The sequence below is a fragment of the Rhinoraja longicauda genome, chromosome 37 (assembly GCF_053455715.1).
Source record: "Rhinoraja longicauda isolate Sanriku21f chromosome 37, sRhiLon1.1, whole genome shotgun sequence".
Lineage (NCBI taxonomy): Eukaryota > Metazoa > Chordata > Chondrichthyes > Rajiformes > Arhynchobatidae > Rhinoraja > Rhinoraja longicauda.
The window spans coordinates 15,509,449-15,530,589 of record NC_135989.1 but is presented as its reverse complement, the minus strand read 5'-3'; the positions used below and the strand labels follow the sequence as shown (position 1 = coordinate 15,530,589).

General features: G+C 45.1%; 1 protein-coding gene across 4 annotated transcripts in view; it reads right to left on the bottom strand.

Annotated features, from left to right (window-relative positions):
- Positions 1–21,141, bottom strand: part of dnm2a (dynamin 2a) — a 48,252-nt gene that overhangs the window by 14,663 nt on the left and 12,448 nt on the right. For 2 of the 4 annotated variants that reach the window (XM_078429602.1, XM_078429604.1), the window contains exons 5-12: positions 19,965–20,063; positions 15,850–16,010; positions 14,548–14,690; positions 9,724–9,859; positions 9,220–9,287; positions 7,002–7,140; positions 3,026–3,112; positions 2,791–2,861 (exon numbers count right to left, since the gene is read on the bottom strand). In XM_078429602.1, coding sequence (XP_078285728.1) covers positions 2,791–2,861; positions 3,026–3,112; positions 7,002–7,140; positions 9,220–9,287; positions 9,724–9,859; positions 14,548–14,690; positions 15,850–16,010; positions 19,965–20,063 — 904 coding nt within the window. Of the gene's footprint in view, positions 1–2,790; positions 2,862–3,025; positions 3,113–4,438; positions 4,578–7,001; positions 7,141–9,219; positions 9,288–9,723; positions 9,860–14,547; positions 14,691–15,849; positions 16,011–19,964; positions 20,064–21,141 lie in introns of all 4 variants that reach the window. The other 2 variants (XM_078429603.1, XM_078429605.1) reach the window with 1 other exon arrangement.

The following is a 21,141-nucleotide window of genomic DNA, read 5'->3' as shown; positions in this document are numbered from 1 at the left end:
CGATCAATGTCGTCCAGCCAGAAGGTTATATTTTTAATATTAACCGCCCAGTAATAAAATAGGAAGTTTGGTAAAGCGAATCCTCCATTAGTTTTAGACTTGCATAAATGTCTTTTATTTATTCTATGGGTCTTATAATCCCAAATAAAATTAGTAATAATTGAATCAATTTTTTGGAAAAAAATGTTTGGAAGGTGTATCGGGATTGCTTGAAATAAGTATAGTAACTGTGGGAGGAAGATCATCTTTATAGCATTAATTCGACCAGCTAGTGAAATGGGGAGTGTTTTCCAAAATTGGATATTTCTATGTAATTTAGTAACTAAAGAAGGAAAATTTGATTTAAATAAAGAAGTATATTTCCTAGTCACGTAGATTCCAAGGTATTTGACCTTTTCATAGGCAATTTTAAAAGGGAATTGTTGAAGTATAGCCGGATTTTGTTCCGTAATTGGCATGATTTCGCTTTTGTACCAATTAATTCTATATCCCGAGAATGAGCCAAATTGAGTTATGAGATTTAGTATATTCGGAATGCTAATTTCAGGATTTGTGATGTACAATAGTACATCATCCGCATATAAGGAAATTTTGTTAATTGTATGTTTAGTGTTATAGCTGTGAATGTCTGGGTGTGATCTGATACTCTCGGCGAGTGGTTCTATAACGAGAGCAAATAAAAGCGGAGATAATGGACATCCTTGTCTACAACCTCTGGATAAGTGAAATTTTGGTGACAACATTTGGTTTGTCAATATTCTAGCTGTTGGAGTTTTATATAAAAGTTTCACCCATGAGCAAAAGTTTTCACCGAGTTGGAATTTTTCCATCACGAAGAAAAGATAGGGCCATTCCACTTGATCAAATGCTTTTTCAGCATCTAGCGAAATGATTGCTAAGTTTTCGTTTAATATTCTATCTGAGTATATTATATTGAACAAGCGTCTTAGGTTATAGAAAGAATATCGTTTAGATATAAAGCCTGATTGGTCAGGGTGTATTAATTTATCAATAACTAAACTTAATCTGTGGGCTAAAACTTTAGCTAATATCTTCTGATCAGTATTTAAAAGAGCTATGGCTCTATACGAACCAGGATCTTCAGAATCCTTATCTTTTTTAGGGATAAGTATTATTGTTGATTCAGTCAAAGTTTGTGGTAATATCTGTTGTTTAAAGGCGTAACTATATACAGTTTGTAAGCGTGGGGAGATCAAGTCACTAAATTTTTTATAAAATTCATTATTTAAGCCATCAGGACCAGGAGTCTTCCCATTTTTCAAGGACTTAATGACCTCTTCAATGTCATTCGTAGTTATTTCTGCGCCCAGTAAATTTCTCTCATCGTCATTTAAACCAGAGAGGTTACATTTCTGCAGAAAGTTTTGCATATTCACAATGCTATCTATTATGTTTGATGAGTATAATGCCTGATAAAATTGCAAAAATCTCTCGTTAATGTCCTTGGGTAATTTAAGCAAGTCTCCGTTGTCTGATCTGATTTTATGAATTGTGGATTTGTCTTCTAATTTACGGAGTTGTCGAGCTAGCAATTTCTGTAGCTTATCTCCAAATTCAAAATGTATTTGTTTAGTATGCTGAAAAAGCCTTAAGATTTGAGCTGAAAGTATATGATTTAACCTATATTTAAGAGCAGCAATTTTATTATGTATTATAATAGATGCGTTTAGAAGCACACAATATTAAAATAAGTAAAGTAATTTCAAGATACCATAAAATACTTGTGTTTAACCAATTTATTTACCCTCAGGACATTTGACAGGTAGATTGGAGGCGACAGTTTGACGGTCAGGTAAGCGTGGGAATTTTCGCGATGTTTATGGCCATCAGCGATCACATTTAAAGTGGGCTCCCAACCCAGATATGCAACCCAGAAACCAGATATGCATCTCCCGTACATTTTCAAAGAATGCCCACACACTTTTCACAAAAATCCATTTAACCACTTTTAAAATTAAATTTCTTAATACTGCTATTAGTAAACTGGAAGTCAGTTTATGCCTTGTTACCGTGAAGCTTGGTTTTCAAGTAACCCGGGCAAGATGTTATAGTTCAATACTCTCAAGTACTTATTCTCAAGTCAGTGATTTCAGCGAAAATTAGGACGCCGGAGAAGCATTGACAGCGTGGGAATTTCGCGATGTTTCTGAAGACGCTGTAATCTCGACCTAACTCGGCATTGTCGTGGTCATTGTCGTCGGGTAAAAGAAAATTTTGGCGATCTGCTACGACTTTGACAGTCGCCTAAAAAAAATCGCCTAAGTGGGACAGGCCCTTAAACCAGAGCAAAAAGAGACTACATACTTTTGGTTATTGAGTAGAGTTACCACTCGTGGAAAAAAGCTGTTTTTATGTCCGGCTGTGGCTGCTTTGACAGTCCGGAGTCGCCTTCCAGGGGGAAGTGCTTCAAAGAGTTTTTGGCCAGGGTGAGAGGGGTCAGAGATGATCTTGCCCGCTCGCTTCCTAGCCCTTGCAGTGTACAGTCCGTCAATGAGGGGAAGGTTGCAGCCAACAACCTTCTCCGAAACATTTCAAAGACAGCTATCAGAGATAAACTATCAGACGTTTTATCAACTTCCTGCAGATGTAGTGGGCAAAATATTGCCTCATGGGAACTTGCTGAGATAAAGGGACTATCTACTTTCTTCCAGTTAGTTTAGAAAGGTCCCAGGATAGAAAGGTCAGTGTGGGAATGGGATGGCGAGTTAAAGTGTTTAGCAACCGTAATGGCCTACTGCATTGTTTTTTCAACATTCTTTCGGCACTTACTTGGCAAATCCGATAAAGTCCTCATGGTTTGTGTTGATGTAGGACAGTTCGATGTCAATCAGCAAAAGTATCTGGGGAGGAACAGGGCTATTACTCTGTGTTCATGCACACAATCAACATAATCACAATCCCCAATCAGTGAGCAGCTCATAACTGTTTGCAGTAATAACTCAGACAACGTGCACAAGTCATGCCTGCCCATCCCACAGCCCCGACCAGAGGAACTCTCACTCACCTGGTCCTTGGTTTTCCCGTCACGGTCTCGGACATGAGTGGTTACAATTCTTTCCGTCTCTTCTCGTAACCTGGGAAAGGAGTTGAGCTGCAGGGAGAGGAGAGCAGACAGCACTGCAGTTTGCCGGGGACTCACTCAAACCAACAGTCACAAACAGTGCACCACAAACAGATCAGTTACAGTCAGCAGAAGGAATCTGGTCTGGGCTGGTTCAGATCAGATTCAGTGTGAAACACAGCAAGCTCATGGTCAGCACACATCACAATTAGCAGTACCGGGAGAAAGCTTTGATTGAAATACACGCCACCTTATAAATCAATCTGGGACAATTGAGAGCAAGTTTCAAATTTAAAAGATCTGCTTTAGGTGATCGTGCAGCTTTACTCAAAGCTTCATCGTAAGCCAAGGAATCAAACAGCAGCCAAGACAAGACAGGGTGATGCAGAGAGATGAATGAGTACCAAGGACAGTATGTGTGGACTGACCAGGGAGCACCCTGCAGGGCAAAGACTGTGGTGTGAAGGAGCAGTAGCAACCTTCACAATCTTTGTCACCACTGTTCCCAGCCTAAGGTATAAGAGTGGCCAAAATGGGAGCAGCAGATGAGAAATGGGAGCAGAAAGATGCGGCCACATTCATGGACGTGTTACTGGCAGTAACCAAGTACTCCAGCCACTGAAGAGAATGAGGGTGCAATTTGATGCCCACTGTTTCAGGCTGGTCAATTGGAATAATGGATATGAATCTACCTATAATTAAAAATAACACAGTGGGACGGTTCGCTCTTCAGTGAGGGTTCCTCAATACCTGAACGAGCAGATTTGGTAATGCGGGACGATATAGACTCTGAACTTGGAGGACACTCTATGGCACTGCAAGCTTTACTGTGTGCCACTGCTCCCAACCCAAACCCTGAGGTCCACCACATCTACATTAACATCCCAACATGGGAATATTGGATATTTAAAAATATGGGATATTACATGTCTCGTAGTCTAGATAATAACTGTCTGTGGCAGAGAGATGGACATAGAACTGCAAGCTCACTCTATTGAACCCTTAATTCACCAGGGGCAAAGACAGAGCAGACAAACTGGGCGATGGGCCTTGTCTCCTGCACATCCTAGGACATCTGGCTGTGGCTCCAGACACATTCCCACTATATACTCTTGTGTTAGTGCACTGGGGGTGAGTCAGCTGCTGTGTTATTGCTGCTGCTCAGTTCCAGGGATGCAGGGACATGGGAGAGAACACCATCAGGCATTGCTCTAGCTGCCTGTTGGTCTGAGTAACTCTGTGACCTCCTCAACCACTGCAGGCGGTTGAAGAAATGAGGTGAATCCCCGAGGCCATCCTCACTTAAACCACTCGGTAATTCACGAACAGTCCCACGTAAGTTTGTGATTTCTTTACCTTGTCACTACACTTCCTGATGACAGTAGCTAGTTCGGAGACCACCATATCAATGCACTTCAGGCACGGCTCCTTCAACTTGTGCACCTGCTTTTTCACTATGGCTTCGAACGCCATGTCTGGGGTGAACAGCCCTGTCCTACACATAGCAAGCACAGAGCAGAGAGAACAGGGGGCAGGGGCAACGTGGAAACAGCAAGACCAAGAGAGCCAGCAGGAGAGGCATAGAAGGGAGAAAGAAAACAAAATAGACAGAACGCAAGAGAGTTAGCATGTCCATCATCAAGATCAGCAAACTGAGCTGGTGGGGCACAGTGATGAGTGTCGTGGAGTTTGTGAGGAGTCACTGCCCAGGCTTAGAAACACAGGTCAGTCCTGGAGTTAAACACCAGGCTCAATCCCCACAGTAAACATCTCTCTGGTGCTCGTACACACGACGGAAGGTGCCAAACAGCTACAAACTGGGCCCCATGGGGTGCAGGAGGCAAAAATCAGGGAGAGGTATTGCCTTCATAACCTGATATCTAAGAGTGGCCACCTTCTGCTGCCATCAGCCATGATCACAGTGAATGGCGGTGCTGGCTCGAAGGGCCGAATGGCCTCCTCCTGCACCTATTGTCTATTGGCTATTATCTTCCCAAACATTGGAGCGATGAGAGAGAATGGGCCGTTGCCACAGTCTTGGTTATTTCACTGGCATTATAGGTGATTGCATCAAACACTCTGGATGATGGAACACTCCCAGTGATCCACAGCACTCACACAGTAGCCTACCTGCTCAGTTTGCCTCTCCCTGCTAAGTAATGCATGCACCATTATTTATGTCAACCCATTACACCCACTGTGTGTTCCTTCAGCTGTTCTGGAAGGGCAGCGGAGAGCTCATTAGCAACAGTTCCAGGAATCATCCCACACAACTACAGACATTCTCCCAATGGCAATCCTCCCCATGGACGCAAAAAAAGGGAAGACCTTTTACAGCCGGGTCACGTCCTTTCAAAGGAGAAAGTACAAGCTGCACAACTCTGCAGGGTTTGGTCACGTCCAGAAGCCACGATGCATCAGCACACTGGACGCACACCGCAGGAAGACAACCTTCACCAGACCCCACCAGCAAAGAGGTTGTAAAGCAGGAAGCAGTACCACACAGAAAGTGCAGTTCCCTTGCCTTTCACTCAGCACTCCCACAGAGACACTGGGAACAAATGAATGAATCCAGACACATCATAAAAATAAAAGAAACCTTTTCCTAAGCTGGGATAAACTGTTCACAGCAGCCAGAGTCATTGTGTGCAGCAAATAAAGCCAAGGCAACAGAAAATTACACAGATAAGACACAAATAGCTGGAGTAACTCAGTAGGTCAGACAATATCTCTGGAGAAAAATAATTGGCGACGTTTCCGGTCGAGACTGAGTCTGAAGAAGGGTCTCGACCCGAAATGTCACTTGTTCCTTCTCTCCAGAGATGCTGTCTGACCCGCTGAGTTACCCCAGCTTTTTCTGTCTATCTTTGGTTTAAACCAGCATCTGCAGTTTCTTCCCACACACCAGAATATTGCACAGGTTTGTTTTGAACAGGTTTAAATAGTAAATAACAAATCATAAAATAATCGCAGTTAGACATGGCTGAGGAGAGACACATGTCTGAATCGTTGGAGAATGAGGGAGCGGTGCCAAAGGTGATGGGTTACCTGCAACCTCATCCACATTGTTTCCACAAATATAATACTTGCCAATTGAATTCATTCACTTCAACATTATTTAAACAAGTGTATGATCACACCATGCCTCACTCAGTCTTCACCCATTCCTGCAGAGGGGAAGGATCCCAGGGGACATAGAACACAGTACAGCACAGGAACAGGCCCTTCGGCCCACACTGTTTGTGCAACATGACGCAAAGTTAAAAAGGCACCCTGGATCCCAGGACAGATGAAGGAACACGGCAGCAAGTCTAATGCATTACTGTTTGTGCAACAATTCGGACACCCACACCAAGACTTAAATCACTTGGGGGGGGGGCAGAGCAGTAGATTTATCAATCAGCAGCACCTCCACACAAAGAAACACAGTGGCCATCACCAGTCAGGAAGCTTACCCCCTCCCCCCCACCCCCCTCCCCATATTCTGCATCAACAGTAAATCATACTTTAATTATTTTAGGTCTCCATATACGTAAAGCACAGGGTTCCTGGAAACTGATGAGAGCCATCTGCATTGCCCAATCATTCATTTAATGCACGCAAAGCAGGCATGAAAACGCATATCAGCAATGTACGTCGACAGAATGGCCACGTCTCCTTCCACTTTAGCTTATCACACGCTAAGGCATTGGTAACATGCTGCAAACGTTGCCCTTTGATGTAGGCAATCAACAACAGGTTCCTTGCACCACAAAAAAAAGTGCACTGAAAAGAGTTTTTGCAGAGGTCAGGAGTCTGTACTCTTAGTCTGCGGCCCCTTGATCCTCATGCACAGCAGAAAGTTTACATGTTAGATCATGCACACGACTACACAGGGCAAGGTGCTGGTGTACGTGAGAGCCACCATGGCGGGAGATACCTTCAGCGTGCACTGTCTGACTGTGTTTACCAACTCTTGGATCACCATGTCCACACACTTCAAACACGGAGATTTCAGCTTCACCACCTGCTTTTTCACAATTGCTTCAAACGCCAAGTCAGGGGTGAACAGCCCCGTTCTACAGCCAGGGGGAAGGGGAGAGAAAACAAGACAAACAAAAAAAAAATCAAAGACAACGCCGAACATTGGGAACCCAGCCAAGTGAGAGAGCAGGGTCGGTGGCGAGGCTGTGTGGCCCCAAAGCCGCAGAGAGCAGTTTCCACCAGAGGTGGGAGCTCCTTGTCCAAGCCCCGTCTCTTCAGGAAACCGTCTGGCCAACAAGTTGTTCCGAAGAAGGGTCTCGACCCGAAACGTCACCCGTTCCTTCTCTCCAGAGATGCTGCCTGTCCCCGCTGTGTCTACCTTCGATTTAAACCAGCATCTGCAGTTCTTTTCCACACAGGCTGTTCTAAGATGAGGAGCACAGCAATCCTGCAATATGCCACTGCAACGGACCTCTGTACAGAAGAGGTTCTTACACTATGTTGCCCAAACCCTCAAAGAGCATGGTGTCTGACCAGCACCTTCCCAATCTTTCAGGCTTCATACGGCAAGGTGTGAGAGATTTATCCACGGGTTGGTGGTTGCGTTCAGGAAGCCAGAGTTTAGTGCCACCAATGAACCCCAGCTGCCACTTATCCAATATTGGTCTGTAGACCCAGCACATGCTCACTGGGGCCTCATCCACTGGCACCACTGTAGAGCACTGCCTCACAGCGCCTGAGACCCGGGTATGATCCTGACCTCCGGTGCAGTCTGTGTGGAGTTTGCACGATCTGCCTGTGACTGCGCGGGTTTCCTCCAAGTGCTCTGGATACCTCCCAAAGACGTGCGGGTTTGTAGGTTCATTGGCCTCTGTAAATTGCCCCCGAGTGTGTAGGGAGTGGATGGGATAGTGGGATAACATAGAACTGGTGTGAACAGGTGATCGGCGTGGACTCAGTAGGTCGAAGGGTCTATTTCCATGGTGTATCTCCAAACTATAAACTAAAACTAAAGTTCATGTTTCAGCAACCTCCCATTAGAACCTTCATCGTTGCTGATGATAGCCACTGACTTAAAACATTATTTGACTTTATCATGCACTAAACGTTCTTCCTTTTATCGTATATCTATGCACTGTGGACGGCCCGATTGTAATCACGTATTGTCTTTCCACTAACTGGTTAGCACGCAACAACAGCTTCTGACTGCACCTTGGTACACGTGACAATAAACTAAACTCATTATCTTTCTTTTTTTTTTGTTGGCTGACTTGCTGAATGTTTCCAGCATTTTCTGATTTGATTCCAGAGTTCCAGAACCAACAACTTTGTTTTTTTTTAATTTTTAGTTTCCCACCCCTTGTTGAGTTCATGGAAGCCCTGTCTGCCAAGCACAAGACCCACTTACATAGTTCAGTGGAGTGCCATACCATCACTTTTATCACTGAAGATTTAATCTGAAGGATTTAGTTGGACTTGCCCAATAACAAACACGTGACTCATTTCACCACAGGCATTTCCTCCCCCCCCCCCACCCCCCGAATCTGATGCCTGAGAGGGCGTGTTCGGTTCAGACTGCCACACTGCACGATAGACAAGCAGCCGGGACACAGCAGCACTGACTGGGCAAAGAGCACATTATCCGGAATGCAATGCTACTTACTGCGAAAATACAATCCACAACACAGCACCCTTTACTGAGCAAACAATGTACGGTCAAGGACACCGTACCATTCACTGTGCAAACATGATACAATCCAAGATACTGCGCACTCACATTGCGATCCTGCACTGCACATTGTTCAAACAGTACACATACCTAGATGTGACACCACCCTCTGACTAGAGAATATGTTCCAAGACAATGCAATACTAACTGCACACACAGTGTACTAAACTACCTACTGCATAAACACTCCACAATCCAAGGCACCGCATCACTCACAACGTAAACAGAGTATAATCCAAACCACAGTAGTCACTCACTGTGCAAACCATGTCCAATCAAGGACATTATCAATCAATCAATGACAACAGCGCAGTGTCTGGCTGGTTTGGGTTTCAGTACAGCGTCTACTTCTTTCTCTCTCTCTCCCAATGCCATGATGGAGCCCTTGGTTTCGGCAGAACTCCTCTCTCGGTCGGTCGGAGGTCACGTGGCCAACTATACTTGCCTAACGCCATGGATGTTTTTGATTGCATAGCTAATCTCTCTTCTCAGCTCCTTCTCATCGAACTCCATCTGCACAGAGAACACAGATTGCATTTGCAGTGTTGAGCAACTTTGACAATCAGACCAAGATCGGCACGGTGGCGCAGCGGTAGAGTTGCTGCCTTACAGCGAATGCAGCGCCGGAGACTCAGGTTCGATCCTGACTACAGGTGCCGTCTGTACGGAGTTTGTACGTTCTCCCCATGACCTGCGTGGGTTTTCTCCTAGATCTTCGGTTTCCTCCCACACTCAAGACGTACAGGTATGTAGGTTAATTGGCTGGGCAAATGTAAAAAATTGTCCCTGGTGTGTGTAGGATAGTGTTAATGTGCGGGTATCGCTGGTCGGTGCGGACCCGGTGGGCCGAAGGGCCTGTTTCCGCGCTGTATCTCTAAATCCAAAAAAAAAATCGAAAATCGGCGGAGGACGCATGAAGTAATAATTATTCCCCAACAGCACCACTCACCTTCACCAGCTCAAATGGGAAGCGCTCATGGAAAATGCGATTAATCCTTGCACCACCAGACAGCTCGACTGTATCCACCTGGTCACCAGAGCCCTCAATCCTCTTCTCAAAATCCACCCCAAACTGTTGCACCATCCTGAAAGGAGAAAAGTCACAGTGAGAGAGGCTCAAGTTCCCATTAGTGCCATTTTAAAGGACACATATAATCGTTTGAAAGTGCAGTCATTTATTTGCATAAACAAAGCAGTCGTTTTCCCACAGCATAAACCTATAACCAGCACAAAAACCCATTTCACCACCTTCTTGGTAACGAGAGGGGAATGGTGACCAGGACACACACCGGCTTTTCCATCGCTTAATCTTTAACATCAACCCAAAAAAGGGAGAAATGGCTTTAGTTCATCTTATCCACGAGGCTAGCATTTCTCTTCAAAAACAGGACATGTTAGAAATGTTTCTTTTAAAATTTATGGAACATAGATATTCCAGACATGGGCTGTACTTGTTGTCTCTTCCAATTGCCTTTAAATCAATTGGCTTACTTTGCCATTTGAGTCAGAAGAAGGGTCCCAACCAGAAATGTCCCCTAAGCATGTTCTCCAGAGATGCTGCCTGACCCGCTGAATTACTCTAGCACTTTGTGTCCTTTTGTATAAGCCAGCATCTGCAGTTCCTTGTTTCAATAGCTTACTGTGCTCTTCAGATGGAGTTAAGAGTCAAACATATTGGTAGGTTTAGAGTAACTCTCTTGTCTGACAGGGTAAAAGATGGGAAATTGCGATCCTTCATGGACTGATGAATCAGATGGGGTTTTCTAACAACAATTGTTTCATGATCATGTTTAATAATATAAGCTTTTAATTTCAGATTTGCTTAAATTCCTCAGCTGTTGTGATGGCATCTAAAGTTCCAGCCATCTAGATTATTATAATTTAGTTTATTATTGTCGCGTGTATTGCGGTGCAGTGAAAATCTTCTTGGAGAAGAAAATTCGCCACCTTCACCATCTCTGGTATTTATGAAACTCCGGATCCAGCAATGTAATCAACTCTTAAATGGCCAAGCAAAGGAATTTAGAGATGGGCAATAGACAATAGACAATAAAAAATAGGTGCAGGAGAAGGCCATTCGGCCCTTCGAACCAGCACCGCCATTCAATGTGATCATGGCTGATCATTCTCAATCAGTACCCCGTTCCTGCCTTCTCCCCATACCCCCTGACTCCGCTATCCTTAAGAGCTCTATCTAGCTCTCTCTTGAATGTATTCAGAGAATTGGCCTCCACTGCCCTCTGAGGCAGAGAATTCCACAGATTCACAACTCTCTGACTAAAAAAGGTTTTTCCTCATCTCTGTTCTAAATGGCCTACCCCTTATTCTTAAACTGTGGCCCCTGGTTCTGGACTCCCCCAACATTGGGAACATGTTTCCTGCCTCTAACGTGTCCAACCCCTTAATAATTTTATACGTTTCGATAAGATCCCCTCTCATCCTTCTAAATTCCAGTGTATACAAACCTAGTCGCTCCAGTCTTTCAACATATGACAGTCCCGCCATTCCGGGAATTAACCTAGTAAACCTACGCTGCACGCCCTCAATAGCAAGAATATCCTTCCTCAAATTTGGAGACCAAAACTGTACACAGTACTCCAGGTGCGGTCTCACTAGGGCCCTGTACAAGTGCAGAAGGACCTCTTTGCTCCTATACTCAACTCCTCTTGTTATGAAGGCCAACATTCCATTGGCTTTCTTCATTGCCTACTGTACCTGCATGCTTCCTTTCAGTGACTGATGCACTAAGACACCCAGATCACGTTGTACGTCCCCTTTTCCTAACTTGACACCATTCAGATAATAATCTGCCTTCCTATTCTTACCACCAAAGTGGATAACCTCACACTTATCTACATTAAACTGCATCTGCCATGCATCCGCCCACTCACACAACCTGTCCAAGCCACCCTGCAACCTCATAGCATCTTCCTCACAGTTCACACTGCCACCTAGCTTTGTATCATCGGCAAATTTGCTAATGGTACTTTTAATCCCTTCATCCAAGTCATTGATGTATATTGTAAATAGCTGCGGTCCCAACACCGAGCCTTGCGGTACCCCACTAGTCACTGCCTGCCATTCTGAAAGGGACCCATTTATCCCCACTCTTTGCTTTCTGTCTGTCAACCAACTTTCTATCCATGTCAGTACCCTACCTCCAATACCATGTGCTCTAATTTTGCCCACCAATCTCCTATGTGGGACCTTGTCGAAGGCTTTCTGAAAGTCGAGGTACACCACATCCACCGGCTCTCCCCTGTCAATTTTCCTAGTTACATCCTCAAAAAATTCCAGTAGATTAGTCAAGCACGATTTCCCCTTCGTAAATCCATGCTGACTCGGAACGATCCTGTTACTGCGATCCAAATGCTCCGCAATTTTGTCTTTTATAATTGACTCCAGCATCTTCCCCACCACTGATGTCAGACTAACTGGTCTATAATTTCCCGTTTTCTCTCTCCCTCCTTTCTTGAAAAGTGGGATAACATTAGCTACCCTCCAATCCACAGGAACTGACCCAGAATCTTTAGAACATTGGAAAATAATCACTAATGCGTCCACAATTTCTAGAGCCACCTCCTTAAGCACCCTGGGATGCAGACCATCAGGCCCTGGGGATTTATCAGCCTTGAGTCCCATCAGTCTACCCAAAACTTTTTCCTGCCTAATGTGGATTTCCTCCAGTTCCTCTGTCACCCTAGGATCTCTGGCCACTAGAACATCTGGGAGATTGTTTGTATCCTCCTTAGTGAAGACAGATCCAAAGTACCGGTTCAACTCGTCTGCCATTTCCTTGTTCCCCATAATAAATTCCCCTGCTACTGTCTTCAAAGGACCCACATTTGCCTTGACTATTTTTTTCCTCTTCACATACCTAAAAAAGCTTTTACTATCCTCCTTTATATTATTGGCTAGTTTACCCTCGTATCTCATCTTTTCTCCCCGTATTGCCTTTTTAGTTATCTTCTGTTGCTCTATAAAAGAGTCCCAATCCTCTGGCTTCCCACTCTTCTTTGCTATGTTATACTTCTTCCCTTTTATTTTTATGCTGTCCTTGACTTCCCTTGTCAGCCACGGGTGCCCCTTACTCCCCTTAGAATCTTTCCTCCTCTTCGGGATAAATTGATCCTGCAACTTCTGCATTATTCCCAGGAATACCTGCCATTGCTGTTCCACAGTCTTCCCTGCTAGGGCCTCCTTCCAGTCAATTTTGGCCAGCTCCTGCCTCATGCCTCTGTAATCCCCTTTGCTATACTGCAATACTGACACCTCCGATTTTCCCTTCTCCCTCTCAATTTGTAGAGTAAAACTTATCATATTGTGGTCACTGCCTCTTAATGGCTCTTTTACCTCAAGTCCCCTTATCAGGTCAGGTTCATTACATAACACTAAATCCAGAATTGCCTTCTCCCTGGTAGGCTCCAGTACAAGCTGTTCTAAGAATCCATCTCGGAGGCACTCCACAAACTCTCTTTCCTGGGGTCCATTACCAACCTGATTTTCCCAGTCTACCTGCATGTTGAAATCTCCCATGACCACCGTAGCATTACATTTGCGACATGCCAATTTTAGCTCCTGATTCAACTTGCACCCTATGTCGAGGCTACTGTTTGGGGGCCTGTAGATGACTCCCATTAGGGTCTTTTTACCCTTACAATTCCTCATCTCTATCCATACTGATTCTACATCTCCTGATTCTATGTCACTCCTTGCAAGGGAGTGAATATCATTCCTTACCAACAGAGCTACCCCGCCCCCTCCCCCCACCTGCCTGTTTTTTCTGTACGTTGTGTACCCCTGAATATTCAGCTCCCAGCCCTGGTCCTCTTGTAGGACCCCTGAATATTCAGCTCCCAGCCCTGGTCCTCTTGTAGGACCTCTTTGTTTGATTTTGTTTGTTTGCAGTGATTCCCACAACATCATACTTGCCAATGTCTAACTGAGCCTCAAGCTCATCCAATAAATGCTAGTCGTGTCCAAACCACTCAGATCCCCCAGAAACGGAATACAAACAAGAACTAACTCCAGCAAAAGTAGTCAAAGTGGCTGACCGCATGGGAACTCAGCATTTGCAGAAGATGCAAAATGCCTGAATCTGATAAAGTCTGATTATAGCTCTGGTCCAGGGCAGGGAATCAAACATACAATATAGTTTGAAGGGCCTGACCCGAAAAGTCACCCATTCCTTCTCTCCAGAGATGCTGCCTGTCCCGCTGAGTTACTCCAGCATTTTATGTCTATATACAATTTAGTTTAGTTTAGAGATGCAGTGCGGAAACAGGCCCTTCGGCCCACCGATTCCGCATCGACCAGCGATCCCCGCACATTAACACTAGCCTACACACACTCGGGACAATTTTACATTTATACCGAGCATATTAACCTACAAACCTGTACGTCTTTGGAGTGTGGGAGGAAACTGAAGATCTCGGAGAAAACCTACGCAGGTCATGGGGAGAACGTACAAACTCCGTACAGACAGCGCCCGTGGTCAGGATCGAACCGGGGTACGGCAGTAGCTCTACCGCTATGCCACCGCGCTGCATTTATTAGAAGGGAATGAATAGCAGCATTAACCAGCACATTGAGAATTGTTTGATTTATAAACTAAAACAACACCACATGGAAACAGTAGAAGTGATATGACGACAATCAAACCCACAGCAAAGTGAATTGCTGCCTCATTCTGCTCTGGGCTAAAGTCTCAACACTTGCAATGGGCTATGGCACATAAGCATTGGGGCCGACAGACCCACAGAGCCCAACTTACTGGAGGAGTGCTTTGGTTTTCCTTGTGGGATCGTCTGGCCGGAAGTTTTTGTACTCCTCTACCTCCTTCTCCAGGGACAGCATCTGGCTCTGCAGCTTGTTCCGTAAGGCGGGCAAGGTTTCACGGATGTGGTTCGTCAGTTGCTGCGAGAGAGAGTATAAACAAACAAAATCAAACAGAAAACTACAGGTAGCAGGAACTGGGGTACAACCTGCCCTCAGACCCACCCAAGCAACCCAGTCCCATCTGAATCCCACACCTCAGCCAGACTCACATCTCCCCTTTGCCCAGTAAACACTGAGATGAGGGCCTACCCAGGACTCTTGCTTCTCCCCCATGATGCTGCTCCCCTGTTCATTAAGGCACATCTCTCCTTTACAGTTCTGATCGTAACTTTCAGCCCAAAACCAGCCATTGCCATCTTGGCTTTCAGAAAAACCTGTAGCCTTTTGTTACAATTCCAACTCCAGACATCATAGAAACATAGAAAATAGGTGCAGGAGTGGGCCATTCGGCCCTTCGAGCCTGTACCGCCATTTAATATGATCATGGCTGATCATCCAACTCAGTATCCCGTACCTGCCTTCTCTCCATACCCCCTGATCCCTTTAGCCACAAGGGCCACATCTAACTCCCTCTTAAATATAGCCAATGAACTAGCCTCAACTACCTTCTGTGGCAGAGAATTCCACAGACTCACCACTCTCTGTGTGAAGAAATGTTTTCTCATCTCGGTCCTAAAAGACTTCCCCCTTATCCTTAAGCTGTGACCCCTGGTTCTGGACTTCCCCAACATCGGGAACAATCTTCCCGCATCTAGCCTCTCCAACCCCTTAAGAATTTTATATGTTTCTATAAGATCCCCCCTCAGTCTTCTAAATTCCAGCGAGTACAAGCCTAGTCTATCCAGTCTTTCTTCATATGAAAGTCCTGCCATCCCAGGGATCAATCTGGTGAACCTTCTCTGTACTCCCTCTAAGGCTAGAAGGTCTTTCCTCAGATTCGGAGACCAAAAATGTATACAATACTCCAGCTGCGGTCTCACCAAGGCCCTGTACAACTACAGCAGAACCTCCCTGCTCCTATACTCAAATCCTCTTGCTATGAATGCTAATATTTATCAATATATGAATGCTAATATATATCAATATCCCTCTGCAATTTGGCTATTTAAATAATTAGGCCACAAACTAAAATTATGAAGACAACATAATCTTATCTCAGCAGAGAAATAATTGGCCATCAGGCGGCCACTACTCATATCAAAATGTGATGGGGTGAAATGTGCTCGGGGCTGGTCACCTGGTTCAATATCTTCTGCAAATGCGGAGTTCCCATGCGATCAGCCATATGCCGGTACGAGGGGTGTGACAGGAAAAACTTCCTCTCAGCTGCAAGGGCTGCTCGAATATCTTTCTTCCCATCAATGTCTTTCTGGCTTCTATTCACCACACCAATGTAACCTGTAAATAATGGGACCAGGAATATAGTTAGGAGACAGAAACAGATGCATTGTGTCACTTTTGATAAAACAATGCCCCGACCCCCCCGACGTGGCAACTCCAACAGCCTGACCACGGAAGAAGACGGCAGGGAAGAGAAAAAGACATTCTGGCCTTCCATCACAGTGAGGAGGGACTGGAGGAGACTCACTGTGATGGATGTTTCTTTTGTTTGGTGTTGGTTTATGATTGTATGTGTTATTGCATTTTTATTGATTATTCTTATTGGTCTTATTGTTGAACTGCGGGTAATTTTTCATTTCACTGCACATTTATGTGTATGTGACAAATAAATTGACTATTGACCTTCATCCTCCAGGGCGACATGGTGGCGCAGCGGTAGAGTCTCTGCCTCACAGCGCCAGACACCTGAATCTGACTATTGTCGCTTGTCTGTACAGTTTGTACGATCTACCTGTGACCTGCATGGGGTTTCTCCAGAAAACTCCAGTTTCCTCCCACACTCCAAAGACGCACAGCTTTGGAGGTTAATTGGCTTGGTATAAATGCAAATTGTTCCTAGTGTGTGTAGGATAGAGTTAATGTGCGGGGATCGCTGGTCGGCGCGCACATGGTGGGCTGAAGGGCCTGTGTCCGCGCTGTATCTCTAAACCTTTTAGTCTTTGATTTTAGTGTAAGAAAATAACTGCAGATGCTGGTACAAATCAAAGGTATTTATTCACAAAATGCTGGAGTAACTCAGCGGGTCAGGCAGCATCTCAGGAGAGAAGGAATGGGCGACGTTTCGGGTCGAGACCCTTGTTCAGATTTTAGTAATCATTGTGTACCAGCTTTTGGTGCTCAGGCTTGAAACTCTTCCTATTTCGACCAACCAGCGTCACCAACAAAATTTCCCCAGGCAACAATACAAGAGGTCAGGGTTTGCAGACTAAAGGGCGAAGTGAATGGACAAGCCAAATTATTTCAAGTGTGCCTCATTTCAAAGCACAAGTCGCAAACATTAGAGAACTCCTTGTTGCTGTTGTTCCGTACATGTTTTGATGCTGGGCTCTTCATGTAGCCACAATGGGAAGCACCAACTTTCTGTTGTCCTCCAGCAGAAAGTAGAGGAACAATCAAAGTTGGATGGAGAGCTTCAGCTAACTTCACTGTTCAAGACAAGAATGAATAGTTGACTTATATTTTTGTGTTATCTGGTGATATCCTATGCCGTTTATTAAATGTTACTTTAAAAAAAAAAAGAGATTTGATTTGAATATTTTCAGCATTTTCAAATAAGAAAAGGTTTTGGCAGTCTACAAGCCTGGGGAATATGGCTTTATGAGCTGTCAATTTTTTTTCCAGTGTGGAAGTTGCTTTTTCGATGGTAATGCCTGTACACAGATTCACCGAACAACAAGAGCCTACCTAGAGATGCCCATATTTCCAGGCACTGGGCAAATTTGCAATCTCAACATACTGTATGTTCTAAACAGTCAACTGCCTTCCAACTGATTCATTGTAAATTTTAGGTATTTGTTCACAAAATGCTGGAGTAACTCAGCAGGTCAGGCAGCATCTCGGGAGAGAAGGAATGGGCGACGTTTCGGGTCGAGACCCTTCATCAGATTGATATCAGGGGGGCGGGACAAAGGAAGGATATAGGTGGAGACAGGAAGATAGAAAGAGATCTGGGAAGGGGGAGGGGAAGAGAAGAGAGGGACAGAGGAAGGTCTCTTAGCTTTGCATTGATGGAGAAACACCCTATTTGTTGGTAGGTGCAGTAAAGGAGCAGCAAAGGAGGATAGCCTGTTGTCCTCTGGCTGGTACCGAACTGACCTACCTCAGGGGCAAATATTATGCACCACTTTGAAGCAGGATAGGACAAGATCTCACGATGAGGTAACTATTCTCCCGCGGAGAACTAGGAAAGTGCGGACTCTGTAAAGAGCTGCCATCACACGCAGTCAGTTTTGAATCTCTGAATTCCCGAGGTGGAACCGTCTGTGTGGGGTTTATCCAGCTCCTTTTACAGCAGGCAAGGAATTCAGCAGCAGAGTGATCTTTTGTACAGTGCAATTAGAGAACAAATTAGAAGTTTTGATATTCTACCGCTGCACCATAGAGAGCATCCTAACGCATGGAATCCCTGTGTGGTACCTCAGCTGCACGGAGGCAGAAAGGAAAGCTCTACAGCGGGTAGTCCATAGAGCTCAGAGGGCCATCGGAACACAGCTACCAGACTTGGAGGGCATCTACAACACACGATGCCTCAGAAAAGCCACCAGCATCCACAAAGACTCTTCACACCCCTGCAACAGTCTGTTCGAACTCCTTCCATCGGGCAGACGATACAAGGCCTTCTATGCCCGCACCTCCAGACTCAGGAACAGCTTCATCCCCAGGGCCATAGCTGCTATGAACCGGTCCTGCTGAGCCGGATGGCCACAACGCATAGATCAACTTGCACTTTACCCTGTCCAAAACTGTTACAACTGTTCGTTTCGTTGGGTTGCTGCTGTCTAAATTACCTAAATTAGTGCATCGTATGGGAGGCGCATTCCCAATCTCGTTGTACCCCTGGGTACAATGACAATAAAGATATATTGTATTGTATTGTATTGGGACGGCACAGCGGCAGAGTTGCTGCCTCACAGCGCCAGAGACCCGAGTTCGATCCTGACTATGGATGCTGTCTGCACGGAGTTACCTGACTATTGAGGACGTGCAGTGTAGGTTTACTAGGTTAATTCCCGGAATGGCGGGACTGTCATAGGTTGAAAGACTGGAGCGACTAGGCTTGTATACACTGGAATTTAGAAGGATGAGAGGAGATCTTACCGAAATGTATAAGATTATTAAGGGGTTGGACACGTTAGAGGCAGGAAACATGTTCCCAATGTTGGGGGAGTCCAGAACAAGGGGCCACAGTTTAAGAATAAGGGGTAGGCCATTTAGAACTGAGATGAGGAAAACCTTTTTCAGTCAGAGAGTTGTGAATCTGTGGAATTCTCTGCCTCAGAAGGCAGTGGAGGCCAATTCTCTGGATGCTTTCAAGAGAGAGCTGGATAGAGCTCTTAAGGATAGCGGAGTCAGGGGTTATGGGGAGAAGGCAGGAACGGGGTACAGATTGAGAATGATCAGCCATGATCACATTGAATGGCGGTGCTGGTTCGAAGGGCCGAATGGCCTCCTCCTGCACCTATTGTCTCTATTCATAATTTGGGGCGGCACAGTGGCAGAGTTGCTGCCTCACAGCGCCAGAGACCCGAGTTCGATCCTGACTATGGATGCTGTCTGCACGGAGTTCGTACGTTCTCCCTGTCACTGTGTGGGTTTTCTCCGGGTGCTCCAGCTTCTACCCACATTCCAAGGAGGTACAGGTTTGCAGGTTAATTGGCTTCTGTAAATTGTCCGAGTGTGTAGGATGGAACTAGTGTATGGGGTGGTCGTTGGTCAACACGGACTCTGTGGGCCGATGGGCCTGTTTCTACACTGTATTTCTCAAGACTAAAGACAAGGAGCAACACGGCTTTGGGGTGGGGTGATGGGATGAAGCAGTCAGCCCTTATCATTATCTTTGTTATTGCACATTATGTTCCCAAGTGTCAAATACCTGTGGAGCAACACTCAGAGAAAATAGCCCTCAGGAATGTTTGAATAGTCATCTCTTTCCTCTCCCTTTAAGGATGCAAATAGGTTTGGCAAAAATGCGTTTTCATTTGCAAGTAAAAAAAACATGGTATCAACGGGCAAGTCCGATGAAACTTTACTCAGAGAATGCCAATTTACTATCTCACACAGAGTGACCGAGGGACAGACACCAGAGAAAATAAAAGATCAGGTCACAATGACAAGTTAGGATAAAGAGGGGTGGGTTAGTGCTCAGGAATAGTGCAAGCATCAACACAGTGCGGTGTGGAGTGTAAACACTGGCACAGAGCAGTTGCTTCAATTGGCCAGGGCTCCACTCACCCCTACGGAGCGGCAGGAGACGGTTTTCCAGGATGTCCTTTGAGTCCGTCCCCTCATCCATCAGGTCCAGCTTGGTGATCACACCAATGATCCTCAAACCTGTGCAGAGAGAGCGTTACAGTGTGCATCATCGGGACAGGTTGCAACAAGGGTTCAGTCTCTTCCTATTGAAAATGCAAACCTAGAAGCTGTGGTGTTTTAATGCACTTCCTAACGTTTTAGCATTACTCTCAATTCTCCAATCACTAACCACAGAGTTCAATTTGACGGCAACGATACTGGGAACATTATGGTCGCACAGACATTGTGAGTCAGCACAATCCAGAGATACACGAGTCTCAAAATGTTGGGCAATTAACAGTCATGGATAGACACAAAATGCTGGAGTATCTCAGTGGGACAGGCAGCATCTCTGGAGAGGAGGAATGGGTGGTTTCCTCCTGCTCTGCTCCCCCTGTGATTCCTCCTGGTCTCCAGCTCCATGTCTCATCCTCTCTCTAATGCAGCCACGGGCCAGGTTAACAAGTTCCTGGATACACACATTACATGGACACACACATTACATGGACACACACATTACATGGATACACACATTACATGGACACACACATTACATGGACACACACATTACATGGACACACTCATTACATGGACACACTCATTACATGGATACACACATTACATGGACACACTCATTACATGGACACACACATTACATGGACACACACATTACATGGACACACTCATTACATGGACACACTCATTACATGGACACACTCATTACATGGACACACACATTACATGGACACACACATTACATGGATACACACATTACATGGACACACACATTACATGGACACACACATTACATGGACACACACATTACATGGATACACACATTACATGGACACACACATTACATGGATACACACATTACATGGACACACACATTACATGGACACACTCATTATATGGACACACATTACATGGATACACTCATTATATGGACACACACACTACATGGACACACACATTACATGGACACACACATTACACGGATACACACATTACATGGACACACACATTACATGGATACACACATTAAGGCAATCCTCTTCTCTCTCCTTCGTCACATGTAAGGATTTCTCATAGTACGAGGTGAACATCCTAACATGAT